This window comes from Zonotrichia albicollis, chromosome 4 (assembly GCF_047830755.1).
Source record: "Zonotrichia albicollis isolate bZonAlb1 chromosome 4, bZonAlb1.hap1, whole genome shotgun sequence".
NCBI classification, from domain to species: domain Eukaryota; kingdom Metazoa; phylum Chordata; class Aves; order Passeriformes; family Passerellidae; genus Zonotrichia; species Zonotrichia albicollis.
The window spans coordinates 51,147,323-51,170,440 of NC_133822.1; the positions used below are offsets into that span (position 1 = coordinate 51,147,323).

At 40.1% G+C, this 23,118-nt stretch overlaps 1 protein-coding gene across 5 annotated transcripts in view; it reads right to left on the minus strand.

Moving 5' to 3' along the window:
* The window catches only part of TBC1D30 (TBC1 domain family member 30), a 52,786-nt gene that overhangs the window by 17,137 nt on the left and 12,531 nt on the right, over window positions 1–23,118 (minus strand). For 2 of the 5 annotated variants that reach the window (XM_074539786.1, XM_074539787.1), the window contains exons 3-6: window positions 7,112–7,173; window positions 6,652–6,717; window positions 3,353–3,478; window positions 2,301–2,486 (exon numbers count right to left, since the gene is read on the minus strand). In XM_074539786.1, the coding sequence (XP_074395887.1) occupies window positions 2,301–2,486; window positions 3,353–3,478; window positions 6,652–6,717; window positions 7,112–7,173 (440 nt within the window). Of the gene's footprint in view, window positions 1–2,300; window positions 2,487–3,352; window positions 3,479–6,651; window positions 6,718–7,111; window positions 7,174–11,876; window positions 11,899–12,805; window positions 13,099–23,118 lie in introns of those variants that run through there. The other 3 variants (XM_074539788.1, XM_074539789.1, XM_074539790.1) reach the window with 3 other exon arrangements.

A 23,118-nucleotide genomic window follows, 5' to 3' on the forward strand; every position in this document is an offset into this window, starting at 1 on the left:
TCTTACTGCTTTCTTTTCTTTCCCAGCTGCTTGTGACCACGTACTGCCACTTGTCCTTGAAAGATTTCTCCAGCAATAGCAGTCTTATGTTCCATGTTTTAAAGCATGTGGAATAGTAGTCAACAAAGGCAAATCAACAGCTTCTACATGACAGGCTTGTATTTTGTCAGATGCATTACGTAACCTTTGCTGAATGGTGGGTTACCCCACAGTCTTGTGAAAATATGCTTTATTTTGTTCAGATGTATTTCAACCAATGGAAGAGTAACTTAATATAGCAACATTACCTTACAATGTGTTTTAATTAATTCCTGATAACATAAGCTATAAACCCCCATGTTAAAGACACCCTTCTATAAAGGCCTCTGCTCCCTTCCCACTGAATATTATCCCTTCATTGATCTCTGATATATGAGAGCACAAAGAAGAGAAATCTTATTCAACACTTAAGTTCATTCTGTTCCACCAACATGTGAATTGCTTTGAGAAGACTTTTTTTTGAAAAGCAGTTCACGTACTTACCAGTTTGCAATAGATACTTTCTTCGTAACATATCTGTACATATTTAAAACTTTTTTAAGTTTCAGTATCTAGGACTTTAATAGCTTCTACTCATGCAAGATGGGATTTTCTTGCTTACCATAATTTCTGTAGGCTAACTTTGAGGCATCTCCAGGGATTTAACTTAATGCTTACCTTAACTAGCTAACACTCAAGTATCACTGGCTGGGCATTCACTGAATGTACCATGTTGGGTCCTGTGCTGTTAAAGCCCCTTGGCATCAGTAATACCTGCTGTTTCCTAGCTCCTGGGAGATGCTTTCCAGACACAGAGCTTTTGTTTATAATGTCCTCCCCAGAAATGGGACCTGACTGCCAAGCCCTAAGGATACCCTTGCTCCCTTAACCCCAGATTCTACCATAACCCCAGCACAGCTACCCCACAGCTACAATCCTCAGGGCACCTTTACAGGCCTCTCTAGCTGTACACTCACTGCTTCCATTAGGTGGCAGTGACTACAGCAAAACCATCACATGCTAATACCAAATTCTTATTTCCTCCCGCCCACCCTGCTCCTTTCCTTGCCTTTCCCCTCTTCCCTCTGTCTTCTGGGAAAATTCCAACCTGGCAAAGCCCACACTAAGCTTGGAAAAGAAATAAATTTTTTCCCATTCTTATTTTTGCCAGGTAAGACCAGTTTTGGTGCAAACAGCCTTCAGGGCTTTACCTCCCTGGGGCAGCCTGGCTCCATTCATTGTCTCCTCCACACAAGGAGCCTAACACAACCCACAATAACAGACAACACAAGGATGCACACAGTTCTAATCATCAACTTGGACTTCATAAACCTTGGGCAAGCCTATTTCGTATAGGATAATGTGGTAAATTACTGTTAAAATATTGAGGAAATCTTAAGCAAGAATTATTGAAAGGAAATTTTACTCTCTGATATAAAGTTGCTATATTATGGTATTTTCTTCCTATTACAGGCAGCTGTCTAGAATGAAGGATTAATTATCAGCTAGCTAGACTCTACTGCCACAAGCTTTATATTTTAGGAGCTCTATAATAATAGGAGCACTATTTAGGAGAAAAGTTATATATTTACCCTATTTAAATCATTGTCTAAGGCAAAACAAACAGCTCAGTTTCTAAAGAGTCACAGTCATCTTTCATTAATTTGAGACCAACTCACACATATGAGCAAATTTATTAAAGGAAATTGCACACGATCTTGCCAAACCTTAAACCATGTCCTGTAGTAAACTGTAGTTCCATTTTCTGATATATTATAAATTTCATGAAGCTTTATTTTATTTACAATAAAAAACATCTAAGAAAACAAAACAATGTAAGACTAATCCAGTCCAGAAATTAGCTTCAAAGTGACTTACTTTCATTTTGAATGTTTAGTGTTACCCTAGGATTTGCTTTGAAATGTAGCCAATTTATCAACTGCCCCACATGGAGCTGCCACATAAGATGCTGATCATGAAATTTTAATATTTCAGCTACCTGTAGTGTTTGCAAGCAGATTTGGGATTATGGGATAAGATATCCTATAGTAAGTACCAGTGGTCCCACTTTTTTTTTTTTCAACAAAAAAATGTAACACTGATAACATTCAAACTACTCATTTTAGCTGAGACAGGATAACAAAATAAAAAGTTCACCACTATAAATCAGCTAACTCTTTTGAGTTGTGCTCTTTTAGTCTGTCTCCAAAATTCACACATTGGTTTATTCTATAGTTCACTAAGTAAATGGAAATTTTGTGACTAAAAGAAATTTTACTCACTTTCAGGGCATCCCCTTCATTGCCCTCCATTACTTCCAGAATAAGTGCAGCTAGTATGTTGAATCCTTGGCAGTAGCCAACAGATTTATTCCACCTGGCATAAGCCAGCAAAACACGTTTTAATACCACTCGATCTTGCTCTGCCTCCTGGCCACAGTAAGAACTGCAGCCAGTTCGGTGAAGGTCCTTTAAAGGAAAAAAAATTAAAAATAAAAATTACAAGACAAGCAGAGAAAAGACGTGTATTTTCCATCCCCTGTTAGTTCTCTTTCCTGTCCCAGTATTCCTTCCATCTCCACCCTCCCAGTACATGCTCCCAAAGTTGATGAAAACTCTTTTTTAGGCTGTTAAACCTTTATCTTACCCAAAAGAAATAGTTTCAGCAAGCTCTTAAGTAAACAAGTCCCCTAAAAGATGTTTATAACGCATTGCCACAGAAGATGTTAATAAATCTCTGGGTTTCAAACAGGCAAGGCACAACAGCTGCTTAATTGAACAAAAAAGAGCATCTGTTTTTATCAAAGTATAAAAGAACTAGTAGATAACTGACTTTTCCAAACACACAAGCCAGAAACTGTGTCCTTGAAATTTAAGTGATTTATAAGTGAAAGGCAAAATGTACAAAATGGCTGACTGCTTTAAATATTAAACATTATTCAGCTAAGAAATACAAATAGGCAAATGTGTTTCACTCCTGTAAAACAACTGAAGAATGTTCGTTTGCTGTATTTTAAAATATGCTTTTACTCCCAGAAAACATTTGTGCTTATTTACAGAGAAGGAAAAAACCCACTTATGTTCCTTTGTCTTCATTAACTCCAGCACTTTTTCAAAATGAAAAGAAAGTAAAAATGAAAGGAAAAAAACCCAGAAATAGCATCTTTTTCCCAGCCAACACTAACCAGACTAGTGCAAAAGGAACAAAGCAGACAAAAAAAGGGAATTAAGATACATTTTTTGCCAAAGCAATTGCAGAGATGAAAATAAATCCAAATTCAAATGTCAACTTTTCATGTAAAAATTAGAAAAGAAATAACAAATTAGCTGGCTACCTTTACTATCTGGATGCCCATAGAGTCATCATCAGGATTACTTCTTTCATTGAATGTGAAACGCATGGTTTTGTCCCAGTCAATGGCTATACTGTGTAAGTACTGATCAGCCAGGGTCAACCAAACCTAGAAAAACATATGGTAAAATTAATTATTTCTCTGATAAAATATAAAGTGTCAAAATATATTGTTAGATGAACCTTATCAGCTTCACCCACACGTGACCTGCTGTTAGATTTGAAATATGCAGAGGAGGATTTTAGCCAGAACAGTTTTTGCACAATTAAATTAATACCTTGCTCCCTAGAACAGAAAGAAAGGAAATGGTCAGCATTAAACATCCAGATCTGTGGGCTGCTTACAAAGATGCAAATCAGCTGTCAGTGAATTCACAGGAGCCCTCCAAAATGGAAACACAAGGCAAGGACCCTCTGTCAGTTCAGACCTTCTATCCTCATAACCAGCAAAGAGTTTGATAAAAGGATAACACTGCTGCTGGCTTTCCTCAAACTCAACCATGGATACGTCGCCTGGAAACTCCCAAAAGAAATCTAGCAGTGTTGGTGCTTCTCTTTATCAGAAGTCTCTTCTGATGAGTTTGCAGAACAAATACCATCTAGTATTCATTTGGGATTGATCTGAAAGCATGATTTGGATCAAAACAGCTTACTCTTACAAGAGGGTTTCCTAAACTGTTGGTGCTACAGGGAGTTCTGAAACAAACATATTCACGACTCTTAAAGCCTAATAATTGCCAGAACAGATTTATGCATGTGTATCCAAGACAAAGGCTGGACCTTTATTAAAAATTTGAAAACTTCCTGAACCATGAAAGGCACATGACAGATCATACAATGACAACAAGTAACAACAAAGGACCTTTTTTCAGGAAACTGAAAGAAATCATGAAAGCAAACTGGTCAAGTTTTATATCAGCCATTAATTCACTCAAGTGAGAAAAGAAATTTAGACACTTCCCACAGATTTAAACACTGAGATAGCTGCATGATAGAGGAATTTATAGACAGCTCACAGAATCTCATGTTTTCTGCATTTAAATATTTAAATTTTAATATTTAAATTCTACACTTTTGTAAAGCCACTCATGTGGAGGAATGCCACTGTTCTGCCTCCCAACAGCCTCAGCACTGCTGACACCCTACTGATGTTGTTTGACTGGATTCTTTATCTCTGCCAGCCCACATGCCACAACAATAATGCAGATGTCAACCTGCTCCTTTTGTTGACAGCAAAGGAGGCAATCAGCAGGCTGCCACCACAAAATATTTCCTCTATTTTAGTATCTACCTTAAAATCATTGTGAACCCGGGGAATGGCAGTAAAAAGACACCACCTCCTTTCATCACTACTTCTTTGGTTAGCATCATGTGAGCATGTGAGCAAACACAGAGATGGGCAGAGTGAAAAGGAAAGACAGATCTGAGCTGGATGATGTGGCAGAGCACACACAAGTCTGCTGATTACACAGAACTTGGGGGAGTGGCTGATAAGCCCAAGGACACCTTGACAGCATGGAAAAATGGTCTGACAAGAACCTTATTAGGTTCAACAAGGAGAAGAGCAATATCCTGTCTCTGGGAAGAAACAATCCCAAGTACCAATATATGCAATTGGGGACACTCAATTGCAAAGTATCTCTGCTATGCAGGAAGGCTGAGAGTGCTGGGACCATTCAGAATGGAGAAAAGGCAGCTTTGGGGAAGTCCTGCCGGTGTGTATAAACACCTGAAAGGAGGGTGCAAGGAGGAGGAAGCCAGGCTCTTGTCATCTGTACCAGTGACTGGACTGGAGATAATAGGCACAAACAGAAACATAGGAGGTTCTCCTCAAACATCAAGAAATACATTTTCACCATGAGGGTAACTGAGCACTCTCACAGATTTCCCAGAGGGGTTGTGGAATCTCTGTCCTTGGAGATATTCAGAAGTTACCAGGACACAGTCCTTGGCAACCAGCTGTAGGTGGCCCTGCTTGGGCACAGGGGTTGGACCAGATGACTCCAGAGGTCCCACCCAAACTCAGCCCTTCTGAGATTCTGTGACCTCTGCCACTCATGTACCACAGAAAAGTGCCTGAGACACTTTCTGGAGTGTGGGAAAAGAATATTTCAGGAAAGAAAAAAGGCTGTTAGATGGGTATAAGGATTCATTGAAGTTGTATATTAAAAATAAATTCATCGTGGTATGAGGAAAACAATGCCATGAAGTCTTCTCTTCCTTCTCCCCTGATTTGTAAAGAAGTACAATTCGATTTGGAAAGACAGAAAAAACAGGAAAAAGAAATTAAGCTGATACATCAGAAGTATGTGGAACTGTATTATTTATATATTATTTATATATAATTTATATAATATATATAATTTATATAATATATAAAAATATATTTTATCATTACAATTACACAATTATAATTTTAATTTTATATAATATATAATATTATATACTATATATTATACATTATATATATAATATATAATATATATATTATATATTATTATATATTACATCATTATATATTATATATAATATATATTATATAATATTATATAATATATATTATACATGGAACTACATATTTTATAAACCTTTTGAAAAATATCTTTATTAAAACTGTGTTTTTAAAGCTGAAATTGTGGGATTCATTTTTTAAGAAAAAATTAATAGACATGCCTCTTTTTATACTAGGGGACTTCAAATGTTGAAGAATGCAATAAAGTAAGTCTGGCAAAATCGCAAAGGACCCTTTTCTACAACACTCAGCACAATTTCCCATTAATGATGCACTCTGCCATTCTGCATCACTCCTGACTTTGAACTTTGAACCGAATTTTCGTAATCTGTCTTTTCTCCAACAACTGTTTCTATAAGCATTCTTGTCAACATTAAGCATCTATCAACTTCACCTTTGTAAGTGTGACATCCTACACTGCAGATATGTTCTCCTTTCAGTTATCTCCAGCTGTGGGGGCAATTTCACCAGTGCAATTTCTTGAGACTGACAGTATGAGGCAATAACATCTGCACCAGAACAAGTTACCTAAGCCTCAAGCAGAAAGAACCCAACTATTGAAAACATCATATTTACCTGTCTCCTCAGCCTTTCCATCTGCCCTGTGAAGCTGTCACTGAATAATGAAAACAATGAAAAAAAATTCCCAGTACAACTTAAAAGGTCCAAATATTCATTACAAAACCCACTAACAGATAATATTGATGTAATTCAGCTGTCCTGAGAAACCTACAGGCAATATAGCTCCCAAGGCACGGAGGTCTACCTACCTTTCTCCTCCATTCCTTTGGGATGCCTGTGGGCAGTCTGGCCACTGCTTTGAGGGCATCATGCCACTGAAAGAAAAAGCATCCCAAAATGTAAAATATTCATCATTAGTTTAATGCTACAGCATAGCAACATTTGCTACCTTGCAGACATGCACATTAATTTCATTTTGCTGCACACATGTCAGAGTTTAACTGCTTAATCCACTCACAGGGAAGATGCAGATTAACTACTTGATGATTTGACTAAAGTATAATATTCTAGGACACAAGGATTTAGGAAATATCTGAGCAAACAATGAAAGCCTATTCCATTTTCTGAATACAAATGAAACAGCTCTTGATGCAATTGCAAATAATATGCTGATATTATGATGACAAACGCACTTCTGAACTAGGCAAGCACCTTGATTGCTGAGAACCCACTCCTTCACAAATTCAAGAAAAAAATAAATCAAATTACCTGCTGAAAACCATTTTGACCTAAAGATGGCTCAAGAGTGAATTTCAATTTTGTATCAACCCCTAGAAAGAAAAAAAACACAAAAAAACTCATTACTTCATTTAGCTCAGAAGACAAAAAGAAGCCAAAAAACCCCAAACACAAAAATCCCACAGTTAAAACAAGAACACAAAATTTTATCTTCCTATTTTAACAACTACATTCCAACCTGTTTTGGTGAATTTTGTCTTCACAGTAGATTCAAGGAACGTGGTAAGAAGTACACGGACAAAATGCTTTTAAAATGCAGTAATGTTCTCTTTAATGATGTAGCCTGGTACAACTTATTTCACTAATATTCATATAGTTCACTGGTCTACAAACTATACTAGTACACTGCAAAATGTCATATGCTTCCACAGAAAAATACACATGCACAGTTTCTTTTCATCTATGCCAGCTTCTTGACATTAGGTCAATCAAAACTAATTTATAAGTTTGGTGTGTGAAAATTATTTTACTGTCAAGAATATTTTTTTTTCAAATTCCTCAGACCATAACACACATTTGGTAGTACTGTTATTTAAGCTTAGATTTTATTTTGGCCATATGAGCAAACTATTTTACTTGTTATGAAGCAGGCCTAGTAATTGTTCATGCAATATTACATAAAATACCAGAATCTCAAGTGGATCCCAACATGGCACTGGAGTATGCCAGAACATGATCAACAGTAAAATGTTTAATTTGCTTTCCATCCCACAGTTTGAACGTGCAATTCCTAGATCCTTCAAATGCCGCTGTCCAGACCTCAGGTGCTGAACACAGCACAGATCACATTCCCTCCCTCCCATCGGCTGGCATGAAGGATGAAGCCCTCTTTTATTTTCCCTACACAATTTAACACAATGCTATTGTTCCATATTTACAATTAAGTTATGCATAGCTTCTCATCTTTCCACAATACGAAGCCAAACAGTTTTAACATAGAAATATATATATACATACACACATATACATACATACACACAGAAAACCCAAACTGATTATAATCCTGCAAAGTGTTAAGTATTTAACATCCATGCTAATCAACTCACCAGTAATACCCAGTTCTTTGGAGGTCTAAACCTACAAGTGTGACAGAAAACCCAGCTGTAGTGGCATTTGCTATTTATGGAATGTAAAATGCCTTTGAGCATTTGCATACTGAAGTGGTAAGGAATTTTAACCTTACTACCTGATAATTATATACTTAAAGACAAAAGCTTTTTCTCCATGCCTTTTTTTTTTCTTTGTTGGGGTTGAGTGAATAGAAACAAAGAAAAAAATCACACAAACTCCAGCGCTGTTTAAAATTTTAGCGTTTTAGAATTGCATCACTGAGACCTGGGGATTAGTGCCCTTGTTTCCCTGCTTCAGATCTAAAAGACATGCTTGTCAGACTTAGAAAAATAAAGACTTCTAACCATAATAGATATGTCTTGAAAAAACATGGAAGGATTAATAGCTATTCCTGGAAGTAACTGTTTATTAGTATTCCTTCCCATGGCGCAATGGCACTCGGCAGGGGCTCCTAATAGATCAATCTTTTCATAATAATTCAAAGCAATGTAACAATGGCAACAACCTAAGATTAAATTGTATCACGTTTGCTGAAACTGGAAAATGTGAACTTCATTCTCAGGCAAAAAAAAAGTAAGTACTGTAAAACACTAATACATACAAAAATACATCATGACCGAGAACTTCTTTTGTTAAAGTAACAGATGCTGACACATTATCTAACACTACCTTGCAGCAAAGAACCAATAGCCTTCCAAAATAACCATGTATTCATTTCAACCCAGCAGCCAAATATTAATTACTCACAGTTTTCTAAGACTTAAAAGGTCCCAGTAACAACTTTTCTGTCTGTTTTAGAATCTTCCTAAGAAAGACACAAGCAGATACTTCCAGGTCTTCAAAAGATCAAGTACAGCAAAATAAAAGCTCAGAGCAAGGAAAAATCTATCTATAATTACATAAGCATCATGACCAGGGAGCTCACACTACAGTCAAAGTACATATCCCTCCTGAGAGGGATATGAAATGAGACCCTTCAAATGAGACCCTTGATTAAATGAGACTGAAACGAGATCATCCATCTACTAAAGTTAATTAAATCATAGCAAACAATTAAGACAGGTGTGAAAATTACTGTAAATGAGAATTACATCACATGGTAACACCAGACTATGCAGCACACTCTCTTCAGCATGGTGAGGAACTGCTTGGTCAGGCCATGCATGACAACCTCTTGTAAAAGCCACAGAATCTGTGTCCCTTTATTTGTTCTGCATTGAAAGTACTTTCCAAATCAAATTATGTGACAGTTTTGGGGAGGGGAGGGGAGGGGAGGGGAGGGGAGGGGAGGGGAGGGGAGGGGAGGGGAGGGGAGGGGAGGGGAGGGGAAGAACCATGGGGAATAAACCCCAGAGCATATACGAATTGTTCCTCATTCCCATCCACTTTAAAGAATTTATATTTCCTAAAATCAAAAAATTACAACATTGCTTAATAAAAAATATAGCAAGTAAGCATGTAAAAAAAGCTGCAACCATACAGAAAGAGCAAGGAAGCAAAACAGGAGCAGCATCTCCTGCCTGTTATTTACTTCTGGCACAAGAATCATCTTTCTACACGGCAGTTTCTGCACTCTGCTCAAGGAATTTGTCCCTGAGCTTCAGAGCTTCAAGGAAACGAATGCCTATCCCTAACTCAGCCTCTCTTGGTTTCCTAATCCTTCCTTTCTCCATCATTCCCTTTATTCAGTTGTCTTCTCTCCATAAACTAACTTAGATTCCCCAATAGTTTCTTCCCCCTCAGTACCCCACACCCATTCAACCCTCATGCATGTCTGCACCTATTTTCCCTGGATTTTCCCATGTCTAACAATCCTCCATCTTTGGGTCACATTCCTCTCCCTTACATAAATATATGCTTTTTGCAAAAAAATACCTCTTCAGGCCTTAAGAGAACTTTTCCTCCCAGCTCCTTGGTAGGGACAGCCTGGCCTAGATGCACCACACATAGAGCAGTAGTTCTTACTTTAAGTGTTGTCAGTACAACTCAGCCCTTTCACATCAAATCAGCCAGGCTATAGTGTCATTTGACATATTAAATATCACCTCCAGTTCACACATGTTCAACTTATTCTTCATGTCTGAGAAGCATATTAACTCATGACAGCAGTAATATGCTGGGAACACTCTGGAATTATTAGCTCCATGAATACAAGGACACACAAAGGTACATGCTTGACAACAAATTTCTGAAAGGTAGGGGAATGCCAAAATAAGCTCTGTTCAATGCCATTCCAAGCCTGTCACCAGAAACCACTGCAGAAAAGTTATAAAAAAATAAAAGAATTTAAAATAAGGAAAATATAACCCCCCCCAACCACAGTCCTTTCCTGTGTAAAATACACAATAACTCCTGACAAGAAAAGGCTGTAAGAGGGAAGATTATATCCCTAGGATTCCCAAACCCTCAGTCTTCCTCTGCATAACCAAAATGCAGCACAGAACCACACAAAGAGCCACAAGAGAAGAGAAAAATACTGGCAGCCAAGTACCTGGGTGACAAACAAATTCCCAGTGCACCCCCAGCAACATTAAACAAAAGGATAGGGCAAAATCTGGGATTTTTTTTCAGCAATATCAAACCAGAAGAAAGTGTAGGAAGATGATGTGTTTTGATGCACGTTAGTGAGCTACACAGATGTAGCTTTAAACTTGCAAAGTAGCACTATAGGTTCTCAGCTGTACTTCACAGTTGTTGAAACCTCTCCCACAGAATGCAAATAAATATTTTATCAAAAATAAACAAGGAAAAAGGCCTAAAGCAGATTTGTGTGCAGCAGGAGCCCATGCTCAAGGAAAGAGAAGTGTCAATGTAAACTATCACCTTATGCTGCTTGCTGTTTCAGGCAGATTCTTAGCCTTGCAATTTATCTCTAAAAGTAACATCCTCACTACCTCTGTATGAAACCACTTCTACCAGGAGCCAGAGCTCACTGAGATGTATCAAAGCACATCTAAAACCTCCAGTCTAGAAAAATTTCACAATACAGACAGCTAACAAAGACGTTAAGTAAATCTGAAGAATATTTCATCCAGCTTATTTTTAAAGGGTCATTAGCTGTCCCATCTCCACCACTCTATGAAAACATGTATCCTGAATGGGGTTAGTGTCTTTACCTACATGTGAACAATATGGAAACCCCAAACCAGGGGGATTTTTAAGACCGTGGCATTCATAGTTACACCCAATCACATCCCCTGGTCTTTGTGTGAGTGTAAATACATGAATGTCATTATCCAGATAACGTCATTACCTGGGATAATAGCAGGCTACTGCTGGAGCAGGGGTCTTTGAGAATTACAATTCAGGAAATCTCCTTGAAAACAGCAACCCCAGAAATCTACCAAAATTTATCTGAGACCTTATTAATAACAGCTTCTGGAACCCATCTCAAACACAGAGGCAGTGAGCATTGTGTGCTTGATGCACACACAGCTAATACAATGGGAAACTGATCTTTATTTATTTCCATGCAGTGCTCTATGTTTCAGTGGATCTCTGGCTTGCATGCTTTGTAAATGCCTAAAATTAGGCAACAGATCCACAACGTTTTAGCTACAAGTGACAGCTCTAACACAGTAAATTGAATTTAAATTTCTTGATATTTCATTTTTTTTTTTAAATCCAAAATTTTGATGGCAGGCAACTAGAATCTAGCACTCACTCATGATCACCCATCTGTGCTTCTGTTGAGAGCCTCCCTCCCGCGAGTAAACACACGTCGTTTGCTGACCATCCAGTTCTTAAAAGATTTTGATACTGAAGGAGGATCTAGAAAACATAGCTGCAGAGCTGATGCCTTCCCCTTGGTATAGGCATGGTTGCAAATTTAGACAACACCCTACCGCAGACAAAGGCTGGGCGGGAGGAGGGGTCTCCGGCAGGTCAAGAGGTAGCAGGTTTATCAGGGAAGGTCTGGGGAGGCTGCGAGGAGACTTCGGGGAGGGACTGACACAAAGCTGAGTCGCCGAGCCCGGGAGAGAGGAGACGAGGGAGAAAGGCACTGGGGACAGACGACGCAAAAGCGCTGCGAGGCGGCGACGCCGGGCGGGAGGAGCGAGGAAAGGACCAGGAGATGGGGAGAGCGGAGCGGGGATGGCGGGCCGGGCGGGACAGGAGCAGGAGGAGCCCCCTGGGGCAGGGGCAGCGCGCTGCCTCCCCGCAGGGCCTCGCCAAGCCCGGCCTCCCGCCGGGGCCCGGCCCCGCTCCCCGCCGGGGCCGCCTCGCACCCGCCGCGGTGCCTCGGCCGCTCCCCAGCCCGGGGCCGCCTCGCAGGCCCCGCTCCGAGCCCCGGGCCGGCGCAGCCCGGGCGGGAGCCCCGCGCTCCGGACCTGCCGCCGGCCCCAGGCCGCGACCGCGGCGCCCCGCGCCGGCCGGGCCCCGCCGGGGCTGCCGCAGCGGCGGCCGGGGAGGCGCATCTGCCGCGGGCCGGGGCCGCCCCCGGGCGCTGCCCCCCGCGCCTACCCTCGGCCCTCATCCCCCGCCGGCGGCCTCCTCCTCTCCGAGCCGACCCCGAGGCCCCGGCGGCTCCCCCCGCCCCGCTAAGCCGCTTACGGGCCGGCAGCCGCAGCCTCGGCCGGCCGGCGCGGGTACCTGGCTCCAAGGTGCACAGCAGGCGCGGCGCGGTCCGGGAGATGCAGCTGCGCTTCTTGAGCACATTGCTGAGGATGGTGCCCACGCCGCCGCCCGAGCTCTGCCGCTTCAGGCATCGCCCCCCGCGCCGCAGCGAGCCCGTGAGCCTGTCCTGCCGCATGGTGCCCGGGGCAAGCCCTAGGGCGGCGGGCTGCGGGGCATGGCGTGCGGGGACCCGCACTGCAGACTGCCAAGTCCCAGTGCCGGAGAGAAGAGGGAGGACAAGGAGAGGAGAAAGACAAAAAGGGAAAAAAAAAAAAAAAAAAAGCTGTTCCCGCCCACAACACTAGCATCACTGCCTGAATAAACCAGCAGCCTCTCCTCCTCCTCCTCCTCCAGCACCACCTGGAATGCAGCGGGCGAGGGGAGCAGCAGCTCTGGTTAGAAATGAAGGGAGCCCCGGGGGCAGTGGTGGGGCTCCGCTGTGCCAAAGGGCTTCGGGACAGCTGCACAAGCCCCGGGCTGGGCGGACACCGCCCGGCACGGGCAATGCGGACACGGCGCGCTTGACGCCTGCTAACAGGGGCAATACTGACATTTCTGCCGAGAATGAAACGAGATAAATATCCCCCAAAGGGTCTTCTCACCTGGTAGTCTGGCCTACAGCTGGACATTTATAGATAATCCTGCTGCCTTTTTCAAAAAGCTGTCCTGGGAAGGAGTCAGACCAGCACTATCAGACCACGGAGCAGGGGGAGAGTAAAGAGTTTAACAGCTTGTCAGTGCCAGGGCAGGCTGGGGTCCTGCTCAGCGACAGCCCCAGCAGCAGCACAAGCAAGCATGCTGCACAGCTTCAGTTTTTCACCCACTAGAGAAGAGACCCAGAACATCCTCTGCACAAACCACAACAATCCTCAGCTAAAAAACCAGCCTTTTCCATGAATCTACATTGCAACTGCACTCACAGGTAACACGCCAGGCACTAAGCAGTTAAAAGAAGCTGTTCAAAAGCACTTTATTAGATGCATTTTCCAGTGCAATTTGGCCTAAGAGCATCTTAAAAGGGTTTCAGAGATTCTCAAACTAGAGGTTTGATTGACAAGAAGGAAAAGCATTTGAAATAATGGTAGTTTTTATAACCTAAACCACTCAGCATTTTTGTGGAAGGAGAGCAGATTTATCACACTACATTAGTCAGGCTCAAAGGCCAAACTACCAGAAGTCTCAGTCTACCTGCCAACAACTGTAGCTTTGAAACATTTTTCTCCTATATTAAAAAGTTGTGTTCCTCAGTCACATTATGAAGAGAGAAAACTGGCAACGGATAAGCAGTAAAGCTAATTATATAAAAGACACACAATATAAAACACAGAATCAAGCCTCTTTTTAAAATCAGTTATAACTATTTTTAGAAGTCACTGTTAAGCTTTCAGAGAAGTGTGATTTTGATCATGCCTCTTTAAATATCTGCTTGGGTTTTGGAGAAAAGTCACTACATTTGAGCTGTTAGCTTGCACTCTGAATAGATAATTAAGTCTGTGTGTCGGTGGTTCTTTTTTTAACAAAGGTGACACTTCCCTGCTGATGTAGATGATGCAAATCACTTTATTTCAGTGCCAGCTGGAGATGATGATTTAGTGGTTAAAGCATCAAATTTGAAATCAATTAGTCTCCCTAGGTGTACAGATTGTACCAATGGGACTATAACAGCAACATTTAAATACAGAAATAGCCATATTATCTCTGTAATATTATTCTCCTCTTGCTTGAGCGCCTTTTGCAAATAGCGCCACATCGTTCTTGGATCATTTCAAGATTAACTAGTCCAACACCACACACCGTTGCCCAGTCTTGGAAGCCATAAACAAGATTTCAGAAACCACTCATTATCCAGACAGTGGGAATCAGTCATCACACTAAACTGTGTCACCTCCAATTTTTAAACAATTAGAAATCAGGTCTAAGAAAGATATCAATATTTAGCTGATGAAGATAACCAGCTCTCAAAATGAGAATTCAGTATTCCCATCATTGTTATTTCTCCTACTTGTCATCTTGTCTCTACAAGAAAACTGGAAACAATCAGGACAATCATACTGTGACTGGGCACAGAGATACTTCCAAGCACACCATTAAGGAGCTTTCCCGCATGCCAGCCAATTAATACAATGTTATTCTGAAGGAAAAAGTTCAAAAATCGAACTTCAGGAGACAAAATGAAGAAGCCAAGCCATACTAATAGGTTTGATGACTCACTGGATCATTAGTACAAATGGATTTTAGATGCAGGGGGATAAGCCTCCCATTAAGCATACATATACATATCTTCAGGGCTAGAACCTAGCCTCTAGAAAAGTGGATGGTGCTGGGTTTTAATCACTGATCAGGCAAAGCCTCTAATCTGCCTGTGGCAGGACATGCCAATCATCATGAATCTAGTTTGATCCACCAGTGCATGGAAGTTTGGTCATGTCCACAAGCCCTCATCTGCATTTACTGACAAGACAGATGACATTCAGAAAGGATTTTGAGGGGGAAAAAAATCAAAAACGTTTGTCCAGGCAAGATATTTCATCTCCAGTATTTTGTAATAATTAACCTGAGACTTTGCTTTTTTTCCTCCCTCTGTACTTCATGTATTCCCTCTGACACAAAAGAGTCACTTAGTGAAAAACCTTACCTCCTCATTTGGTACCTCTTTACAATCTTACCACCATTTGCCACACATGACATTTTAAGGCCAGAATTAAAAATACTATGTGTATGCTTGTTCCTTTGTTGCAATCAAAGGGTGGTCAGTCCCAAGGTCAATGCCAGGTTTTGACCAACTCCATTTACCTTAAACCTCTCCATTCTTTAGCCCACTTGTGTCTGCACTGGGACAATGAGGTAAAACATGGGCTGACAGAAAGTGACAATGAGTACAAACAGAAGGGGCAGTGGCAGGAACAGAAGGACAGCCAGCAGAAATGGGGCCACAGAGCAATCTACTTTTAAAGAATCTATTTGTTTGCATGGAGCTTTAACTGCCCAAGCCCAGGATTACTAGAAGGCACAATTCACCACTTCTCTTCTGATGTGTGCTAAGAAGACTGAATGTAATTAAAATACTAAAAATGGTAAGATATCTTCAGCTGGGTTACAGTATTTCATCTTCAGCTGGGTCACTGTTCATTTCATGAACTCCACATCCTCCCCTTTATTTCACAGAAAATTGTAGAGACTTCTCTTAATTCTGATTTGCATCACAACATCCCAGTAAAACAGTCAAAGTCTGGGAAGAAAGCTTATTTGCCACAATTCTCAATACCAATGTCAGCAAAAATACTTAAAATTACATGTACCCATGAAAAAATAGAGTAAATATATTGTATGATAATACTGTAATATGATTCGTCCAAGAGGATTTTGGAAATTACACTTAAACAGCAGCACTACAGCAGCTGATGATACAGCATATATCAGAAAGAAATATATATCAATAGGATGAGGGGGAAAAATGCATTGCAACCACAAGGGAAAACCTATTATATTGATCAAATCTGCTAAGTCCCAGAGCTCAATATACTACTTTAAAGAGCCCAAAAAATTGTATCCAGAAAATGTATCTCTATTACCACAGGGTTTCAATAGCTAGACAGAAGCTAGCAAATAAACCAACATATGTTTTGACATGTATTGTAGTTTACCATGAGGCTCAAAAGAAAAAAATATTTCACTTTCAAATGACAGTATACAAGAAAAAACAAATGGAATTAAATACATCCACATTAGAGACAAGAAAAGGTAAGTCAGTCTGAGATTCTCCCAGAAGGCAAAACTAGTTTAAATACATTTAGCCCATTAAGCCATCTCCACCACTGGGGCACAAAATTCCTATCCTACCCAGATCTATGCATGTTCTATTATTAAACATCCCCTCTGAAAAAAACAGCCCTGCTTCCTTCTGCTTGGTCCTGAAAGTCTAAAAACAAGCACAACCCACCTGGAGTTTCACACTCCTCCAACACACAAGATGGAGCCACTTCTGACAGCTTGAAAAGAGGTTTCTGGCTTGTTGGGTCCTTGGCACCACAGGGGCACAGGTGCTACAGCAATGCTACAGCATGAGCACAGAAGCTCCCTTGAACACAGAAGTTCCCTTGAACACACAACACACAAGTCTGCGAGGTGGCAGAGCCCAGCACTCCTCCCACCCGGGCCTGCAAGGGAGCATCCCCTCCTGCAGGGCCCGTACTGCTCTGCCACAGCCCCTGGTACTGATGTGCTACCTCAGAGTGCAGGGAGTGTGTGCTGGGATCCTCCAGCCCCCTGCACCTACCCTGGGGAACACCAAGCACAGAGCCTGTGGCACTGCTTTGTGTATCTGTTTGCATCACTGCTGCAGGAGCACCTGCCTATGCAGAGATTTGTGCCATGCAGAAGGAGAAATATATTATGGACTAACAGATTCACTTCTGCCAGCAAGCTGGTTTCTGTTGCCAGACAAGTAATCCAGGGTTGTCTTTAATGCACAAAGGATGGTTCCAGAAAAAATACAAAAACTAATTTTTACTACTGTATTTGTGCCTAGAGAAGGTTAATTCTACACACTTGTAGAAAGCAGGAAAAATGGCTCAGGAAAATGGTGCAGTGTGTTCACACACAACAGTCTCTTCAACTCAGCTGTAATACTTTACAGCTTTTCATTGCATTAGTCATCATCTGTATGACTTTGTACACAAATATCACAAAAGAGGTCAAGACCTCGCTATATCCTATATTAAATATCACAGACAAAAGCTGCAGAGCCAATCCTTGTCTGCAAAGGTATTCAGCAAAAATATAAACTACACAATGGAGAGGAAATAACATCTATGATTTCCAGGAACAGAGAACAAAATTTATATGATTTAGTCTAAGGAAGCATGCAGCTAGTCAAATGTTTCCTCTTCCTTTAAACTTCAGGCACCTAACCTTATTACTTATTTCCCCTTCCAAAACTGAGAGCATGGTAATTACACTTTAATACAGCCTTCTTTTTAAGGAAGCCCTAAAACAGCACACTTGTTCTTGATGAGCTTATGGCAGAGGAGCTAGGAAATTCTCTTGTTTATAGGTAGGATATCTGAAAAAGAATATTGCTTGCATGTTGTTTAGCCATATCTATTGAGGACTAATCTAGAGACAATAATTTAAATAGTACTGCTTAGTATGGTATATATCTTTCAACAGGAAATTCACCTACAAGTCTGTAACTCATGTAAGACTCTCACAACTGCATATATACTACATGATCCTTCAGCTTTCACAATCAGGATTCAAAACTTCAGACTCAAGATTCTTTGTTATGATCTTTAGTTGTGGGATTTGGGGATTTTTTACCAAATTCTCCCTTTTCTTCCCATACACATTATCCACTCTTCCCTCCTGTACTACACACTTGCATGCACTAGGACAGGATTGGTGAGAGCAGACAAGAAGGTCCCCTCAATAGAGCTAGCACACAAGTGTAGGTCATAATTTATTCTTTGGGAATGATGGACAGCTGCATCTAGTAAGTGTACTTTCAAGTTGAATAATGTTCATAGTCATATTGCTTCTTGAAATTTCTGTCAGATACACCCTGAAAAGTATGCCACAGTTTCCAGCATTAGTGAAAGTGCTTGAAAATATAATACATCTGCAAATCAATTGTGAAAGCAGTTTACAGCACAATGGTATGGCGCTGCAATGACCAGTTTCCCATCTAGGGAGGCACCACATTCCAAGGCAGTGAATCAGTGCAGGTAAGGCTGACTGCAATCCCTCAATCCCTTGGTTGTTCATAGAGTAGCACAAGATGTTTATGCAATTGGATTGTGTAGGTGAGTATATGAAAGCCTTCAAAAGCATTGCAGGTTCCTGAAACAGACATACAGATGTGCCTGTAATCCCTCTGAACCTACTCATAACCTCTTTCCATTTGTAGATACATAACTGTGCAAATGAATGGGGGACATGCAGAAAGACTTAACATCTGTATAGTACCAGAGATACAGGCAGCAACAGCAGAACTGCACAAACCCATCTCCCAGATCTGTACTTGATCCAGTAGAGCAAAAAGCTCCTGTTTTCCCTGAGTTCTTCAAAAAACCCCTCAGCAATAAGCCGGAAGATTTTCTTAAACCTATCTACAACATAATCACATCAAGCCAACACTGAATATATTAATATTCAAATACTTTACTTCATAAATTATTAACTCTCCTATGTCACCATCTCTCACTACCACACCATTAATAAGCATGTATTCTGTAGTGCCTGGAGTTCCTAGGTCAAACTAATTTTGAGAATAGAAGAATTTAAATTTGCTGATAATTCAGCAACCCCGAGTACACAAGTGACAGCAACTAATGCCAATGGGCTGGGTACAAAGGGTGGCTTATTTCACTCCAGGCCCATTCCCATTCACTGGGAATGGACTGTTCCCAGAGCCTAAAAGGAGAGAATTGAAAGAATTCCAAAAAAGTAGAAACTGACTCATGTTTTTTAAACATAATGCAGCACAGATCACAGGCACCTCAAATATTTCAGAAAAAAACCCTAAAACCTTACTGACATTACAAAACGGATGTGATGTGGAAACTTCTAACATATGGTTCAACAGCTACACTGAAAGAACAAGGCACAGATTTAACTCAGAACTACCTACGTGGGAAACAAAAAGGAGCTTAGACTAATTTTGCTTGATCACAAGACAGCAGTTGTTTACCTTATTATGCCAATAATAGTGAACAACAAACTGAGTACACCTGATATACTATTGAAGTTATTTGTATTCATTGCAGTGCCTGTAAATCCCAAATCCTGATTCTGGGCTCCAGCACTGTTGCTACAGGTACTGCACAAGTACAACAAAACCTCAGACTGCCTGCTTCAAAAAAAAAAAAAAAAAAAAAAAAAAAAAAAGAGAAAACACATTAGCAAACACATTAGCAGACAGAGAAGTACCGGTCAACAACCAGACAACCAGGTGAGATTGAAACCATAGTCCACAATATTCTTAACATATGACCTGCTATTGTTTCTATGGCCTTCATGGCAGACATGAGCTCCAAGGCACACACCATGAATGGATAAGGTCAAAGAGAGTGCTAAGAGATCAGGTTTTAATCAACATGTTCAATATGGTGAAACATCTATAACAAAATGTCATCATGAGTGGAAATTGAAAATGTACTTGTTTTAAAACACATGTGGGATGGAGGTAGGAGGCAGGAGCCAAGCTTGTGTATTAAGTAAGAAATTATAAGGATGGGACAGAGAAAAAAGAGAAACAGAGAAAAAAGTAGGTTGTGAAGAGTTTTGGATATGAAAGTAACAAGAGGAAGACAGACTAGATCTACAATGACCATGAGGAAAGCACACACACTAGCCTCCATGAAAACATATGTACAAACACTGAAACAGGTGATTAATCCAATGCTGAAGTCCACTTTATGTTTAATTCTTTGTTCATATATATGTTGTCTTCCAAAAGGAGGAAAGTATACCCAACAAAAAAAGCAGCTTGCAGAAGTTTCCAAATGCTATGTTCCAAATGCTTCTAACAAGCTCCTAAGCAGAGAAAAGTGATAGATAATTGGATTGATACCTCCATGTTGAAATATTGGCTGTGTGTCTGTAAGACAACAACAGCATCTAGGTTTCTTAATATATTTTTTAAATTTGGTTCAAATGCACCAATAAACTCTGAAGTTATAATTGCCACTTGAGGAACAGTGATAAAGAAAATAAAAGGAGGGAGAGAATAAATTTATTTTGCTTATTGCCTTCACGTGCCAACTATAGCAGTAAAGCTATAGTAGATAGCTGCATCTTGTGAGCAAGCTAAAAGATGTGTCATGCAAGCACTGTAAAAGTAACAATATATTTTAACTGCTGCAGTAACCAGAGTTAACAACTGGAATAAAAGTCATAGCAATGCTGACATGGTCAATAAAATATAGAGAGAATACTTTTTAATTAAATATGAAGTAATGAATGGAAGTGAGGTTTCAGAGAGCAAATGACCTTCTTTTTGTCAGAGAAATTATTTGAATCTACAAAAGAAATTCAAAACATCATTTTGGTAAGTCATATATTAAGAAGTAAAATTGTTGAATAGGCCTATGTAATAAAAAAATACTGCTGAAAAGTATGATTTTCAAAGTTAAGAAATGTTTCCTAACCTTGCTAAACAATATGAAGTAAATGCACATGTTGGCCAATACTCACACTCCAGAATCCTGCTTAAATGCCACATGATAATTTAAAAAAATAAGTCATCAACTCAGCAGAAAAACTAATGCAATACATGAAAAAAAGAATTCTGACAGATATGATTTGTAGTTATGGTTAAGATAATATTGCAGAAAAATGGAGGTCATAGCAGGTCCCAGATCTAAAATGGAACCTCTCTTCCTTTATTAGAATCTGATTATTTGCTTAACACCTAGCATACAAATTGAATTTTATAGTGTGAATCACCAGTCTCATTGATCTGAACTGCTGTTTCAGAAACAGCAGGATTTTTATCTGCCCAACATAATGAAAAAAGCAAAATGATCCTATATCCCCATGACAAGATTTATCCACAAATAAAACGCTTGGAAAGATTTTAGATTAAAAATTAATTGCCAAAGTTAAAAAAAAATATTAATGGTGAAATCTCTTTCCTTTGGGCCAGAAATAATTACAGAAATGGACCAGATTTATACATAAAAGTTTTATACACTGACTCATAGTTATTTGCAGTAATGCTAAGGATATGCAGCAAACACTAGGTTCAGCCCATGGAAGGTTTTAGTGAGACATGTAGCAAAGAGCCAGGCTGAGCCAGGCTGTCCTGCACTGCCCAAGGGTAAGAGTGCAGCTTCCAGCATGGATCCTCTCTCCCAGCACACATGGCCCCCACAGGAACAGGACCCTCTGGAGTTGGAGAGGGGAATGGTGCTGACTACTGGGGAAGCTCATAAAAGCACCATAGAGCTCTTGGAACCACAAACCTTGACCAGGCAATAGCAAAGCCTGCACCACCACTCCAGGTTTTTGATCATGTATGCAGTGATTCCCATTTGTAGAAGCCACTAGTTCCATAAAGAAAGTTTTGCACGTATGTGAAGCTATTGCAACCCCAAGTCCTCCAGACCACCAATTCTCTCCATCTCCCAAGTGGGCTGTAGCTTCACAGAGCATACTCTCCAAGTGCTGGAAACAAAGCAGCTAGCAAGGCAAGGAACCTCAAACCACCACCTCCACTTTCAAAAAAGAAAATACACACATTAGCCAGCTAAGCAAGTTTGACACAGAGCTTCTTTAATGAAGTTTGTGAGATGAAGAGGAGAAAATAGTTCCAAGAATATTACTACTCAAAGATTTTAGACTTAATAGCTAAATGACAAAACTTCAGTTCATAACTTACTCTTACAGGGCAAGTTTATTGAATTGGATGTGTTTAGGATTAATCAAAGGCTCATTTAGTACTGAAGCCTAGAGCCATTAAAATTGATTATGAGCATGTCCACCACCACACAAGCACGAATTTTTGGCTAACAGCAAAGCTCTGAGTATTTACTTACTACTGCATAGTTCAGGACAACTCACATCATTTCTTTAAACATGCGCTTTTTCTGCCAGCCTTCAAGTAGTCTTGTCTCATTAAGTTTGTTTTTCAAAGAGTCTCATACCGTCTATCTGTCCAGTGATATCTAGTTTGTCCAGCTCAATAGGTATCTGACTTCTAGACCTCTCTAGATAATACTATAAATATCAGTAATGTTTAGCTTTTCAGATTAATATATATTAAAAAAAAAATCTGTACATTGAATACCTTCCCACTCTGACTTTCTTTAGTTGCACCATATAATTATTTTTCCTTCAGGATCTAAGGTCCAATAGCTATTTCTGCCATGAGCATTGGATAAGACTAGAAATTAACAATAACATGTTGGGGAAAAACCCCAAAACCCAAACAAACAACGAAAATCATGCAAACACACACACAAATAAAATGTTAGCTATTAATGATGTCTAATCCAGTCCAAGAACCGAAAACTGCTCATGGTCTGTATTTGGCCATATGTATTGTATGGATGGCAAAGAAAACATGTTGATTAGAACCAGGTTCTGTGATTTTAGGAAGTTACCAATAATTTATAGGAAACTAAATTTAGAAGCTGTTTCACTGCTGACAAAACATAGCAAGAAGGTTCCAAATTTTACTAAGAAAAAGATAAATTGTAATTAGGCTTGTAAGTAAGATGATCTAATCTGGAGATGGAACATAGATTTGATTTCTCTGGCAAATTTCAAGGCTATGTGAGAAGCACTCA